The 16,873-nt window shown below is 28.2% G+C and overlaps 1 protein-coding gene across 4 annotated transcripts in view; it reads left to right on the forward strand.

Annotated features, from left to right (window-relative positions):
* exp (expansion) overlaps positions 1 to 16,873 on the forward strand; it is a 214,384-nt gene that overhangs the window by 163,999 nt on the left and 33,512 nt on the right. For all 4 annotated transcript variants that reach the window (XM_085947196.1, XM_085947193.1, XM_085947194.1 and 1 more), the window contains 2 exons: positions 2,999 to 3,270; positions 13,812 to 13,899. In XM_085947196.1, the coding sequence (XP_085803322.1) occupies positions 2,999 to 3,270; positions 13,812 to 13,899 (360 nt within the window). The remainder of the gene's footprint in view (positions 1 to 2,998; positions 3,271 to 13,811; positions 13,900 to 16,873) is intronic.

The following is a 16,873-nucleotide window of genomic DNA, read 5'->3' on the forward strand; positions in this document are numbered from 1 at the left end:
TAATTGATAATAAATGGATTTCAGATTAAGTCCTATGAGCTCTACGAATCATTTGTATGTTATTTTTTTCCGTTATTTTGGTGAATCTTTGATTTTATTTACAGTGTTATTTTCCATTGCATCTACCTAGAGCAGTATAAATAGTGTCTTATATAATTTATTATATATATAATTTGTAAACATATAATTATATAATTTTACAAAATGATAAATATTCTCCAATATATTCATATAGTTTGAATATCTTATGTTGAACACATATCGTTTTTTTATAAGGAATACTGTATTTCTTTAAAAACATATACAATATTGAATTATTTTCAATCAAACTAAAGACATTGCGTAGGTAATAATTATATTGTAATTTTGAAGAAAAAATACAAATAATCAAATCGTAGTCACTCTATTAGGAAATCAATATATTTATAGGTCCATTCACAGATCTAGCGGGATATTTTGTTATAATAATAGTCATAATTCAATAAAGATTTAATTCAATTATGACTAAACAATAATAACAGAATATGAAGTGTATTTCGCACGTCGGGTTTCTGTCTTTCCCTGCCGTTGACCTTTCGCGGAAAACTGCCAACGTCTCGTCGACACAGTAGGTAGATTTCTATTATAATATGAGGCTGTCACAGAAAATGTCAGGCTCTATTTATGACTGTGACGCAAGGCATTTGAGGACACGTGAGAGCAAATCTGATCACGCCATTGTTCTAGCAGTTATAGCAGGCTCATTACACAGTTTTAATCTGCTTAAGCTTTTGTAATGCATGAGTGATGTGATAAAACACTTCTGTAATAATCATGGCAGATTAATTGTATTGAAGATGTTAATTTTTTATAAGTAATATACATGTCAGTAGTGTCAGATAGTCTTTATTGATACCGATTTAAAAATATCTACCTATGACTAAACTATATGAAGGATAAATTACGCAATAAACTAGATAATTCGTTGATATTATTATAATTACAATACTGATTACACTTTATATAATATATAATGTATACATTTTTATTATTAATTTAATACTCCTAATAGTTTATAATTTACTTTCGTCAACAACTAGATATATGCATATCTTTATTACATTGTACTTAACACAATCACTGCGTACCTTTTAATTACTTTTTAATTACCTCATTTAAATAACACGCTAATTGCATCTACTGGCCGTTTAACGGGAACACGGTAGCCGTGTCGTCCGCGTCGAACGAGTTAGTCGTATTAAACTCTACTATCTTTACGACATAATAAATCGTGTCATGTGAAATCATAAAAATGTAATATAATTGCATCCTTGATATAATTATTGTATATTTTTATTTATAAAAAATAGCTCCATATTAATACTTATAGTAAATTATATATATAGATTATTTGAAGAAACTATGATAGGTAGGTACCTATTATATTACTAATTTTAATTTAGCAAAATTGTTAATAGTAATCACTATTTTCTTAGATGACTAAATATTTTTTTAAATATTCCATTGATAAGTTTTACATCATAAAATTATTGAAGTCATCATAGATCTTTAACCTTAAATAGAATAACTTTACTGACAACCATTTACGAAGGTCGGATTGTATTTTATGTTCTATTGTCTTTTCAAAACCTTCGAAAATCTCTGAGTCAACCTTTAATGCTACCCACGATGACAGGCATAACAATTGCTTTTCTAGTAAAATGTTATAATTTTCATAGTGTATAAATTATACAATATAGCAATCAAAAAATAAATTTTATCCTTCCTACATAAATATATATATTTGTTAAAAAATATTAATTTATTGGCTTGGGTGATTGAAAGCACTATATTTATTATAATTTACCAACTATAAAAATATTTAAAACGCATTGTACAATTAATAATCCCCCTGTCGTATCGCATGAGTAGGGATGTTATATCGAAAGAAAAGTATTGATAGTTCTTTGAATTCCCTACGCACGAGGTAGTGAAGCGTCTTTGTTAGGCAGGCCATGTCTCAAGAATGAGTGACACTTAACAGGCTCCTTTTCAATGAAAATGTGGACTCTGTAAAAACTACCAAAGCTAAGGCAGAGAAGTGATCTTGAGGCAATCAGAGAAAAGTAAAAACTTGTCATATAGGCGGCCAAGAACCAAATTGATTTCAGGATGATGAAATGTTCAACATTATAAATCAAATATTTATGTCATTTAGAATGTCTCTTTTTTACTGAAATATATTAATAATCAGTATATTATTTTGTTTTTGTTTACGAAACAGGCATCTAAGCAATTAAAAAAAACCTTAAGTAAGTAAATAATTATAAAAAAGCAGAATTATACTAGAAGGCAGTACTATTTATAAGTTGGTAATTTGTTTTTATTGTAAATCAGACTGAAAGAAAATGCTTACAAAATATCGACTTGGTTGAGTAGAAAACGAATAATAATAATAAAAAACGAAACGTTTACCTTCAACTCGTAGAGGACAAAAAAGTATCACTTTACTAAATCGTTGATTTATACGCATTTCAAGAATAGTTCCTAAGTAAAATCAGGTTTATTTTTCGTTTTAGTACGTGCTTCTTACTTTATATTTTGACAGCTGTCAACATCATCGGTAAAATTAATTACATCTAAATGATGAAAGCTTTTTTATTGCGATCACGAAATCTGCAATTAGAAAAAATGACAAAATACATTTATTTGTTGACATGGCATAGGATCCAAAGCTTACAAGTGGAAAAAAATGATAAAAAGTAAACATGAGGAATAAATAAATTAATGTATTTAATTTTTTTCAATGGTCCTGGGTTTGCTTAGAAGTTTATCTTAACAATAAATCGTTTTGTAAGTAATACAACTTTGAGAAAAAAATAGTTAAAGTATTTAAATGCCACTTTGATAAAGTATTAGTAACACGATGAATCCTTGGTTATTTATTATTTCATGTTTTATTTTGAATATTCTATGTCTTTGGATAAAAAAATATTATTGATCTTTTTATTCTTTTCAGTTCAACGGCCAATGGACATAAAAAATAGACCTAGAATTCCAATCCCAGATGAAGATCCTTACAGCATTGCCGGAAATGGTCTCACAGGATCGGGCTCTAGTGGAAGTTCAGGATTCAATGGACACGGGAATGGCGCTCAAAATGGCCATGGAATGGTTGCGAATACTAGAGAACAACTAATTATGCAAGCGGGTGGACAACAAAGAAGAGGAGACAAGCCTCCGAAACTACCACCCCGAGAGAATGGAATTTACCCTCATGACATACCTAAGGTAAGAAAGTTTACGATAAAATAATATTGTATTTTTTATCAACGGATTTGTAATAAGTATTTTTACATGATTTACGTATGGATATAAACAAATATATTTTTTATATTTTCATATAAATAAAGAAGGCTAAAATATATTTAAATAATAAATTAAAAATAAATATTTTATGCAACTGATTATTTTGCAGGTAGGTTAAAATGTATTTGTGAATTCCTTTGCCCAAAACTTGTCATTAATAAATATAGTGCATCGATAAATTATTTTTATTCAATTTTAATTAATTTAAGGATATAATGGATACTACGACCACATTTTATTAATAAAATATATTCATACTAATCTATAGCGTATAATAAAGTTTACGTAAAACAAAAATAGTATGATAACAGCTGTTAGGTTTATATTAAAACTAAATTAAATGCTAACAAAGAAGTAGAAAAATTACGTTTTGTAATATCACACAGTAGTAGTGGTAATATATTAATAATAATAGAAGCTAAGCATGATAGAAAAAAATCAAATTTAACTACACGTAAAAATACGCTAAGAAATTTGTATAGATTTAAAATATGTAATCTAAAATCATTTCATCCCTTTTAATACCCCTTAGACATCTTGTTATGGCACAAAAGTCTCCGACAATCGGAGCGTAGCGGCCTAACCATTGAGTTACAGTCTGCCTTGTAATTGAAATTTTCAAAATCACTCCGCAATTTTTTACATATACTTTTTTATGCACTACCTACTTAGTTAACGTAGTATCGTATCGATTATTTACGCGGTTCAATGCAAAAGTTCATAGAATATCCTGAGTCATGCCATTAATTTTAATTGAAAATGTCAAAAAGAGATCAGAATAAATGAGATATTTCAAAGAGAACAACTATCTACCTAAGTAATTTTTGCACACCAAACGTAAGTGGGTATTTAAATATACCTAATAAAAACTTTTGAAGTCGTAGGTCATGAATTTAGATCATGTATATGGTAAATTTAGGTGTTTTTTTTTTTCAATGTGATGTTAGTATGTCAAATGAATGGCTACCTACCAACCTTTTTTTATAAAAATAATTTCTAATTAAGAAACCTTCATAGGAGGCGGCCAAGATCTATAGTGCATTGTATAGATTATATGTGCATGGAAAACATAGTTATTGCACCCCAATTGGTATTATCAAAAGTAGGTTAGTTCAACCTCATCAATATTAATTATATTTTATCTAGGTACGTTTCAAATCTACCAAATTTAAATCCAATAATACTAAGTAATACAATATTTTTAAAAAGCAAATAATGTTTTCTAAATTTGTTCCATTATGCTTTGTAATACTATTGGCAATAATTTTTTTTGCCAAATATCGTAAGAAGATAGACTATATTCATAATATTACGTTGGTTAAAATGATTGAATCATAATAGACAAGTTCTATAAATATTTATATGATATGCGTAATTTGATATGAACAATACATTGAGAAAATAAGGGCAAAGCGCACTTGGAGATTTTTTCTCTGTTCACAGAAAATTATTATCACTGAATTACCTGGCCGACCGCAAAGATCATATAATGTTGGTGCATTCAGAAGCCCTATCTCAGATCTCAGGCTTCATTAATTGTATTTTTATTTACCGATGCACTTCGCCGAGCGAGATGCACATAATCAAAAATGAAATTGTGGTCGGCGTATGTCCATGTATCCAGTACAACACGAAATAAAAAAGATAAGTAAAGCAATCCGGCCAGTGGAACCATCAAGCAATCACACGTAAAATGGAGGCACACAGAAGGTACTCACCCCATTGCGTGAAACATAATTGAAAAGTTAAGCCTTTATTGAAAATGTATAGAGATAAAATTGTTATTATATTATATAGCAAAAGTAATGATTGTGATTTTATCTATCAGCGGTATAGGAATGCTGATACTCTTATTTCATATGAAAAAAAAAAACAAATGATTCGACCGTAATTGATTTTGTATTTTTCATCCATATAATTATATAAATATAGTGCGAGCACTATATTTATAATTATTATTGGCCATTTATTATTATTCGCAATCACTTCAATAACATTAAAAAACACTATACAATGAGATAGATATACCTATTATATTTAATGATTTCAAATAGAAAAAAAGACATTGCCTTAGCTTAGATATAATATCTCAATAACGTCTTGATTTTAAAACATATTTCATTACAAAGAAAAATTTTATCCTATGTCGGTGAAACTTTTGTATATTGTCAAAGCAAGGCTGAAAAAAGGTTACTGATTCTAATGAATAAATTAGCTGGTAGTTATATCGCGTTGCAAATTCATTTTTACATCTCACTCACTTCACTCTTCTAACAGCTGGGGAATCTAGAGATTGTTCATAATATACTGGAAGCAATCTAAAAACAGTTGTCCCGACATTTTCATATCACACGAAGATTTATGACCAATTAATACACCCTGCCGTACCTAACGTCGACACTTTTGCAGAATATGACAAGTTTGAAAAAAAAATAAGGCATATTATTTAGTTATTTTTTACCTACAAAACATATTATGCAGTTTTACGATACTTCTCTCACATAATTATAACATCATCATCATCAACCTGAATCTATCCACGGCTGGATGAAGGCCTCTTCAAGCTGCTTCCATTTATCTCGGTCCTGTGCATTGCATTGCCACGTACTTCCGCAGCACTTTATCATTTCATCGATCTCTAGGTCTATCTTGCGGACGTTTTGTACCTCTTAGATACCACTGGATGACTAATTGTGTCCAACGATTGTCTCTTATTCGAGCAATGTGTCCAGCCCATCTCCACATGAGGCTTTTAATGAACTCTACATAAGATGTAATATTTATACCATATATAGTATATGTATGTATATACATATGTATGCATATACATATGTATGCATATAGTATATGTATAAATATAACATAATAATGATGGTGTATAAAAATTAACACCAATCTTAAAATTAACCCTCGAAGGTAGAGTTCATTTTTAACCACTTATTATGTTTATGGTCGTTTATGCAGAATCCGTTTATATGGGGATGTTTATTCATGAGACACTTTTAATTTTTCACATACGGTTTCTGTTTATTAAGTCAATTTCAAACTAAAACAAAAAGAAATGAGACATATAGGATATAGTTAGGAACTAATAAAAATTTCATTATTATTTATTTTGCTATTTATATACAGTGGTAAAATGCTATTATTAAATTATTATTAAAAGCATATTTTTATTACATTACCTGTATGCCATATCTATAAAATTGCATTTAAGTCTTCAGAAATATGATTCCAATGTCAAGTTTGCGGATTTTATGTAGTGTTTTGCAGTATATTTACGCCGGTATTAAACAATTTAAATACACATTACATTTTAATGCCATCTTTAAAAGTGATAGTAATTTGATTGACGTGAATAATTCAATACCTATCACATATTTTATTTACATGGTAAGTATATATAATTTTCAAAAACATATCCATATATTAAAAAAATGCTTGATATCGGAAACAAACTTACAAATATCGCATTTCGGGCGATGGACTTTTCGTTTTATTTAATTTTCGTTTGGAAAATGTAAAACTTAATAATAATATAAAAAAAACTTTTGAAAATGTTCATTTATCATTATTTTGTTGTTATATTCAATTATACTATATATTTTCACATTTGCCATTAAGTATCTAAAAGACTCTATATATCAGTGGTGAAGGGTGGAGGTAGGCTGTTAAGATTCGACATAAATAGTGAACACTAAACTTTGTCAGTTATACTTATTTGTTTCCATTGAACGAATACTACAATTTATAGATGGTGTTGGTTAATTTTTAAAATTCAATTGAACCCTGCCTAAACCAAACCATAATAGTTTTGGTATGCTATGGGCGATCCGACAAAAATAGTGCACACTTTTTCTGTCATAATTATTTGTTTTTGTTGAATTAAGAATACATAATATTACAGATGGTGTTGGTTAGTTTTTTTTAATTCATTAAGCCCTGCTTGACCAAACCATAATCGATAAAAATACACTAATATCTATAAAATACCTAAAGTTACTTTTATTATTACCTAAGTAATTTTAAATATTTTATAGAAAAACGAATGTCTACTTTGGCTTAGATTAGGCAGTGTTTATTTAATTTTTAAAAACTAACAAACACTATCTACACATTGTAGTCTTAGTTCAATGAAAACAGATACGTTTTACTAATAAAGTTTAGTGTGTATTATTTATGACGGATCTTAAGAGCCTACCTCCACTCTTAGCCACTGCTATATATTGTATATTATATTTCTATATATTATAATCTCCGTTTTAATGTAATTTATTGCTCAAATTCTTGGCTACTTTCAAATATAATAGTTTTGTTTCTCCAGCGATCCCTTCATTCCTCAGTCTGCATAATTATTAAGAAAACTGTAGCAGTAGCGCAGAACTCTTTGTATATATGTTTTAAAGGGGACGTATTCAACGCTCTTTTCTTCCAGAACGTAGGAATATAATATTATGTTTTCTAGTCATTAACTGCATACATTTTTCATGTTTATTTTAATTGTCTTAGTCTCGCAACTCTAAAGAACGATGGATAAAACCAGAATTTTGGCTGAAAAAATATTGGTCTATTTTGATATGGTACTATTTTTTGAAATTTTATTCAAGACTGCCATTACTCCTTTTACAATACCCATTTTGTGATTAATCTATTTTTAACATACTCCAGCAATTGTAATACAAGATCAAATGTAAACAAAATACCTATTTGCATTCAAGAAATGAAGCTATTTCATTTTTGGATCTTGCAATGACTATTGTGTAATATATCATCTGCGTATTTAATGTTATAGTGCCTGTAAACGTACATGGATTTCCTTGAACCAATAGTGTATATTTTAAACTATCGCGATAATAACGGTTTACTAAGTGCTGACTGTATCACCCATCTTATTCTTTAAGAGTAAGCGAGACGCGATGTTATCATTATTTGGTATTATTTGACAGGTCGTGAAAATCGGTTAACCTTAAAATGAGTCTTTTCGCGGTGTTGTTCGTTTTTATACCGGCAGATTCGTTACTATCGTTCTACTGCGCAGGCGCAGATATTGAACGGTCCAATTGTCGCGTGAAAATTCAGAAGCTTTTGAACTTTTTTGATTCATGCATGCAATCTTTCAATTTGCACGTGGTTTTTTTTATGGCTGCGATAATACGCATTGTCAGCAGTAAATCCATGCACGTGTAAACGGGGTATTAGATTGATTTCTACATATATATTATTTCATCTCCAGTTTTCAGGTGATCTACGCATTATATTAAATTCTAGAATATTTAAAAATTTAGACAAAAGTATGCACTTTAAACATGATATCATTCACTAATACCAGTACATAAGTGTGATTGTATTATGCATATAACATAATATAATATCTGTAAGATGAACTATGATTATTTACCGCAAGTAAGGTTTTGCGGTAAATAAACAGAAAACAATAAAGTATATAATGATGCTTAGGTACTTATGTCTGGTTTCATTTTTATCTCTCAATTAACTGAAAAAATCTCTTTCAGTACGTATATAGTATACTCTATATTACTTGATGTGCATTAAGCATACTGATGTATATATACTGTACTGAATTGAACAAAGTTTAAGTACAATGTTGCGGATAACGAGACCCAGACGTAAAAATATATGATATTGTTTCACACGATAACGCAGTTTCCATCCATTACTGCTGGGTAATGTTTCCTTGTGGTTTTAAGCTCGATTCCAGATAATGAGCATGTGTTATATGTAATAGAATATTATTGTCGAATAAGTCAGTCTGAGGTGTCGGAGTGGATTATTGATACCGGTCTTAATCTAGAAAAATAAAGTTGTTTTATGCAATTTGCTTAGTTCCAGACAGATAAATGCGTTTACAGTTTTATTGGAGGATTGAGATATGCAGGCACTTATGTTTACAAGCATAATATAATATGATACCGATAACGTTATCAGTAATGTATTATACCATTCCAATAAAAGTACGTACCAAATAATACTAAATTTATAAACATAGTAAAGTTAATACGTTCCAATATCTATTAATTACATTTCATATTGCATTAACATTATTTTTTATTAATAATCAAAATTTTTAAAACTAGCAATATTCACATATTTGATTACAAAACAAATCAATTCCTCAATTTAATTTTTCCTTTTGTTGGTATTTTATATTTAAATTATTATTTAATCCAATATTCAACATAATTAAATTTTTATACTTTAATGTAAATATTTTTAAAAACTTTTATTATCCGACCAAAATAAAATATTTATCAAATTATACATACGAATGTTTACATATATATAATAATAATATATACTGTTTAATTAACATATGTAATTTACATATATATAATAATAAACTGAGATATTTCTCACTTCAATCATAATACAACTCTTAATACAAGAGTAAAACAACTAAGTAACTACTTGTAGTTTTTTTCTGAAGCATTAATTGTAAAAACTTTGAATTGCTTCACAAATAATAATATATTTAATTATCTATGTCTTAAATGTTATACTTAAAAGTCCGACTCAATCAAATTACTATGACTGCTCACAAATATTTCGCAAGGTCGTTCAGTACAACACTCGACTTAATTCGACTCAAGTTTGAAAGGAAATGGCCAATTAAAAACACAAGAGGGTAAGCGATTCAGAGCGATTTATAGAAGGCATAATAAATCTGGTTATATCTAATATACAGTGGTATTAATACTTTATTGCGTAATTGCTTAAATTATTACACCTGCTATAATAGGTATATTGCAAGTATTATATTTTAATACAATCGTACAGAATGTCCAAAATTAAGTTAAATACCTAACTAATATATTATATCTTATATTCAGTGAATGCCATATTAGGTCATGTCTATTGATACCAATATCAAATCGTATCACCCTATAGCTTTGAAATACATACCACAAAACCATGAGTATAATTTGAGCGCCGAGCGACAAAAAGTGGTGATACAGGCTTGGTGTATGTACAGTCGATAGTTTAAACCGTAATAATAATCAGATTAGTCCTGCCTAATTTCCACGCACGTGAAGTTGCATCTGAGAATATAAATGGTTAAACAATTCTACTATTTAATTACATTTTAGTATAGTCAGAGTTTTTTTTATTATTTAGCCCTTAATGAAATTGATTCACTCTCAGTATGAAGTTAGTAAGTGCCTACTTATTAAAGAAAATAATAATAAACTAGAAATTTAAATCATACTTTAGAACCCACTTGTAGGGATTACAATACCGAATGTAAATACTAATACCAGTATTTCAGTATTTCATATTGAATACCGGCAGTGAAATATATGGAAAAAAACAGTATCTACCAATATATTAATTATAATAATCTCCTTAAAATATCAATATTTTATAGCATGTGCTATTGCTGGTCTGCAGGGCATTGAAAGACAATGGTAGTAAACCAGACATCGCCTAACCTGACAAAAATACAGTCATGTTAAACCCTTTGCTTTAATCAATACATTTTGTTTCCACTTTAAATACCAAATACAAGTATATCGGTATTATCTGATTTTTAAAACCGGTATTTCGGTATCGAAAAATACTGGGATATCTACCGGTGTGATATCTGTATTTCAATCCCTACCTACCTGTGTATTTATTTCTGCTATTATAATATAAAGTGTCATTCGTTTTTAAGATAATAAAGTAAATACGATAATTAATAAACAAATACATTTTAAAGCTAACTTTAATAGGAAAATTAGGATTTGTTTGAAAGATAAAAGAATGATAAATATACCTATTATGAATACTTAGTCGCGTGTATAATGATTTTTCTTTATTTTTTAAATTTGTGACTTAATATAAACTTATGAAATTTATAGTAAATTCTGAATAAAATTGGGGTATAGTTACCAAATCACTAGTAGTACCATCCCATGATTATTGATTAGATCTTATTAAAAGAAAATTGCTAGTAGTGCCATTAGCTTAATTGAATAAATCTGGAAATAGGGGATGTATATAATATTGTTATCATTCAATTAACTTGATATAATATAATTATATAAGTACCATATTACGATATGTAAAAATAATAATAAAAGTAAATAATATTATGACTGTTTCACGTCCAATTAAAATATATTTTGGTTTTTCCTAATAATCTAATTTCTTGTATCTATAAAAACAACAAAAATATAAAAGAGAAATATTTTTATAATAAAAATTACAATATTTTCCTTCTCTAGAAATTATTTTATTGTAATAAAATCGTACAAAGTACCTACACGTTCCCCAAATACAATAATACATCGCGCTTTTCTTACAAGACCCTTCTTTGTATCCATTAAGGCGCTTATGCAACTCAACACAAAATTATTTATCGTTCATGTGTCACATTAGTAAAATTAACGCCCCGAACGCTCCTGAGAAAAAAAGTGAGAAGACTTTAGGACCCAGAAAGCTCTTTGCTGATTTAAAGCTTCCTTAACAAATTGTCCGACTGACAATGATAAATAGTAACATTACTCTTCTACATTCAATTTGTTGCAGAACGTTAAAGTATGTGAAGCTTTAAAGATTATCAAGAAAAAATATTTGAGCTTTTTTTTGGTTATTCATTTATTTAGTGTCAAGTATTGCAAAATAAGCTTATTTTAACCTGAGACTAAGAGGTAGAATAAATAATGCGGGAAAATACTAATATCTTCATACAAACATCTATAATCAAAATCTTTTGCATACCTATAAAGGTTTTTTTGTATAATTCGAAGAATTTTCGAAAAATAAATCATCGGGAATGATTCAAAACCGAGATTAATTTCCTCTACAAAGAAATTTGGCAACGACAAGTTTTGTCCATTATCCGGTGGGCTGATTATTTCGGGAGAAAAAGAGAGAATATAACAGTCTTGAGTACCTGTCTGGGTCTAAAAATACTTCAAAATATAAATGCGAATTGATTTTATTTTATGTATATCAATTATATTATGACGATGAACAGATTGTATACAAATTCTTAGTTTTCGGTTCAATTAGTATTATTTTATACAATAGTTTTTTTTTTGAATTATTAATAACCATGTCCTTGCTTTTTCGTACAAGGTGGTTTGTTAGTAATTTTGAACAATCACAAACACCCAGGCTTTGAGAAAAACACATAAATGTTTTTTATACAATAGTTTATAATTGTACTAAATTCTACTAGTTACTTTTTTGTAGATATATATATATTTCATAATATATTGTTATTCTTGATAATGGAGGATTAAATAAAATAACTCGCAATTAAAAGATTTTTTGTAGAATTTATTTATTGAAGTATTTTATTGGAAATACATATTTTTAACAGCTAAAGAAATATAATTATTTACAAAAATCTTGAACCAAGGGAAAGATAAGTTGTACCCACAACTTTGGTTTATAGAAGGAATGCTTTACTCATTTATTAAGCTACCAGGCCAAATTATGTATAATGACTATTTTACTATTACCATATGTATTAAGATTAACTAAGCATTCCACTGCAAATCTATTTTTTATGATTGAATGAAATTATTTTGACTATTAATTATTTAGATTAGATAAATTATTTTAACATCTAACACCCTCGTTCACTAATTATTTAATCGTACTCTGGTGGTATCTTAGGAAGGTGAACAACCTGCGAAAGGGATTGTCCAACACTCTTAAGTTATTTTTATCGAGAGATTTATTCGAGCGCTCGGAACTAATGCATCCGATCTACTCAGTAACATTTTTTTGCCTTTTTAGAATTTGCCCATTAGGGTGGAGTGATAAACTTAAAATACATTATAAAACATCGACATCTTTAATGAATTATTATAATACGACCTGTATAAGAAAATAAATTCTTGGTGACTAATATTTTGCATAATATATTATTATCTTTTATACCAATATTTTTTAAATCCTATAATTTTCTAGTTGCGTATTGCTTGCTGTTAACGATGAATTTGTTTATCACTCATAATGAATAATTCATTATGAGTGATAAATAAATTTTCCAAAAAACAGACTATCATGTTTATATATATTAATAAATATTATTTTTTAATGAGTGCGTTTTTAATTCTGTAATAAGATGGCAAAACATGATAGTCTGTTTTTTGGCAAATTTATTTATGTATACCTTCAGACTCGTATCAGTGGATCTACAATATATCAAAATATGGTATGTCCAGGTCTTAAAGGTTGGGAGAAATAATTTCTGTGATATGTATATTGATAGCGATATCGATAGTGATATGAAAATTGCTCTTCTGAACTATTTAGAAAAACGGACATATCGACTTTTGTCATCGTACTACAGAATTAATATTATAAAACAGTTTTCAATACCATTCGGTACATCAAAAACTGTTGAAACATAATATAAGAAATTTATTATAAAAGTGTTATAATTATTGCATAGAGATAATTAATATTATGTTAATTTAATCAAATGTTTTTTCTGTCCTTTACAGCCTGACTATGACGACATAGAGGATGACGCTAGGTTGGCTCACTTCACCAGAGGAAAATCTGACAAAGGAAAAGATAACAAACAATTCGGTAAGTAACATTTATTATTTATATAGAATCCAAGTACCTAGATGTTAAAAAATACGATACATGTAATATTGGTTTATCAACAGGAGTAGAGTAGAATTTATGATTATTTCACCAAAAAAGGTTTACTATTTAAAATTATGTAAGAAAGTTTCCTTTACTCAAGTATTAGTTTGAAGACTTTACGTAGTTCTGGGCTCATTGTAGCAATAAAACTACTTCGTGTTTCTATTTTGAAAACAAAGGAAGAATAACTTAGAACAATCACACCTGTATACGATCACAGTGTCTGCACAAAGCGTGCACTTAATCTTTCACCGCAAGAATTTCCTTACATTTTGCGACAAAAGACTGCTTTAGTTACCATCCCACGCACATTTTTCTTTTGCGTTCTATCGGGACCATCGTGAAAACGCAAAAGGAAACACCCGCCTAGATAACGTACATCTCTATGGGCCAGTCCTCCGTCTTGCCTCCGTAAATGGAACATACATTAAAATCTACTCGGCCGCTCGCCGGCATAACAACACGAATCGAAAGCTTTCGATTTTATTGTCAGCGAACCTTGAAAATTGTGTAAACAGACAGGCCTTAAACGTTACAATACATGTATCGATGCTGTTTTATTGTATGCAAGGAAACATTAAATACTCCTACCCCTTTGAGTGGTTGAGTTAAACTTTATTTATGGTATCGTAAAAGCCTTGCAAATCACTTTGAAAAAGAAAGGGCATGTGATTATCTAATATATGTCTTTAAAATTGCACGGCCATATATTTTGTGGACGAAGCTTTTTGCGTTGAATAATATTAAAATAAGTCTGTCGTAAATTGAGAGTACATTTCTGATTATTTGGCAAGCGGCTTATTTAAAATAATATGAAATTATAAATAACATCCGATAGATTCAAATAATATTTAATACAAATATATTTACATACATACATTCATTATTATTAATATGGTCGTAAGTTGGCGGATATCATAATTGCTGCTTTTACGTTATTCACACCGACGCTCTTTTCACTATAATATTGTTAACTGTTAATTAACTCTACTAAGAATAACAGTGTAATATTAAAGAAAATGAAATATAATAATTTTGTGGTATTGAAGTACTTAAATCAAGTAATTTAATACATATCAAGACCAGCTTTGTCAACTTGATGTTAATATAATTTTAATATTTCAACGTATCAAAAATAAAATCAATAAACAATAAAATCATGAAAAACTGATCACATATGATTACTTACTTTAATTAACTTATCCAAAAATAATTCAATATACTTAACCTTACAAAATTCATCAATATAAGAATACATATAGCACATATTGTATAGTAATCATTCACCTAAAGAGGAGAATTTGCATATGCATAGTGCTAGTTTTCAGTAATAAAAAACTTAAAATCTATACTCGTGCATGCTATGGTACGGCCATAATTTTGGAAAATATTGCCTGAAAATATTAAAAAAATGTTTGGAATAAAAGTTAAACATTAAAATATAGGCACACGTTAAAAAAATCATTAATTTTGACTCATGAAAAAATGACACAGTAAAATATTGCGAATGTTGAAATTATGGAAATTTTAATATTATATTTTCATTGGTTTCATGTATTGGTTACAGTTGTAGATACGACAAAAATATTATTAATAAAATGTATATTCAAGTGTTATTTGATTTTTTTTAGATATTTGGCTATATGTAATAAAAATTATATTGATGAAAAACTAAAAAGCATCAACCATTCTCCAAAATGGCGCCAGTAGATAGATTTTTGGTATGTTATTACTGCTCAATTTATAAACAAAGTCTTTTCTTGCGGGAGAAATATTTCCATGTACAACTTAATATGACTAGTTTAAATATATTATGTTTCAATAATACATAAATTGACAATATACATCAAATAAGATTATTAATTGTTTGTTAAAAGTATTCGAGACAATCACGTAGTTACATTCTTTCAACAAGTATATTTTTATAATGACACCTAAAAGTAAAAAACTGTTGAGTTAACGCACTCATCCGTGTAATGTGAACCAATAAATTAACACCGTATAAATTGTTACTTTCATTATAAAGTTACTGTTATTTTATACAATCCGTCAACTCATTTTCATTTATAAAGTGGGTGAATTAAAAAAATATTGGTGCCAATATTCGATGTAATTTTGGTACAACAACGAAATCTATTGAAAAATAGGTTTTAGTCTAGAAAATGAGTGAAACTACTTATAACATAGAATACGTAAGTACTTATAGATTTTTTCGAAATTATTCTTTATAGCATAATAGGAAAGTATACCGTTGCGACAGATATTAATGAAAACCTTCTTTATGTAGTACGGAGCCTACATATATTACAATGAAGCTAAAAAAGGTTACTAGCGCTAATGATTAAGTTTACTGCAAGTCATTTCAAGATAAATTCATACTGTTACCAGCCGCATTTCTCAAAATCTACAAGCATTTAACATAATTTTAGATTCAGTCAAATAGATATAATTAAATGTGCAGATATTGTCAAGATAAACGCTTAAACTTGAATGTATTATATATGTATGATGTGCCATCATTATAATATATAAAACATGGAACGTTTTACAATCGCTACCGAGTAATAAAAACAGTTAATATTCAACTTAAAGTTATACTTAAAATTCAATTTAAAAATTCAAAATGTCTCTTTGGATAGTCCAAATGCAAAGATAGTCAAATTACATTAAATCGAAATAACGTCAAAATTACATGCATAAAGGAAGATGCAATGACAGTTGTTGTTGAACTCCAAACCAGTGATGTCACATCGCGCAAAGTTATGAGTATAATGTGTTTTTTTTTTAATTTTTGTTTCCACATAATATTTTAACTGTCAAAAATACTAAAAATATGCAAACGAGACAATATAAATTGAATGACTGACTATACATGCATAGTTATTATAAAAATTAAATATTTTATTAACTA

The sequence above is a fragment of the Rhyacophila brunnea genome, unplaced genomic scaffold (genome assembly GCF_057557595.1).
Source record: "Rhyacophila brunnea isolate RB1 unplaced genomic scaffold, BYU_Rbru_1.0 scaffold_2, whole genome shotgun sequence".
NCBI classification, from domain to species: Eukaryota; Metazoa; Arthropoda; class Insecta; order Trichoptera; family Rhyacophilidae; genus Rhyacophila; species Rhyacophila brunnea.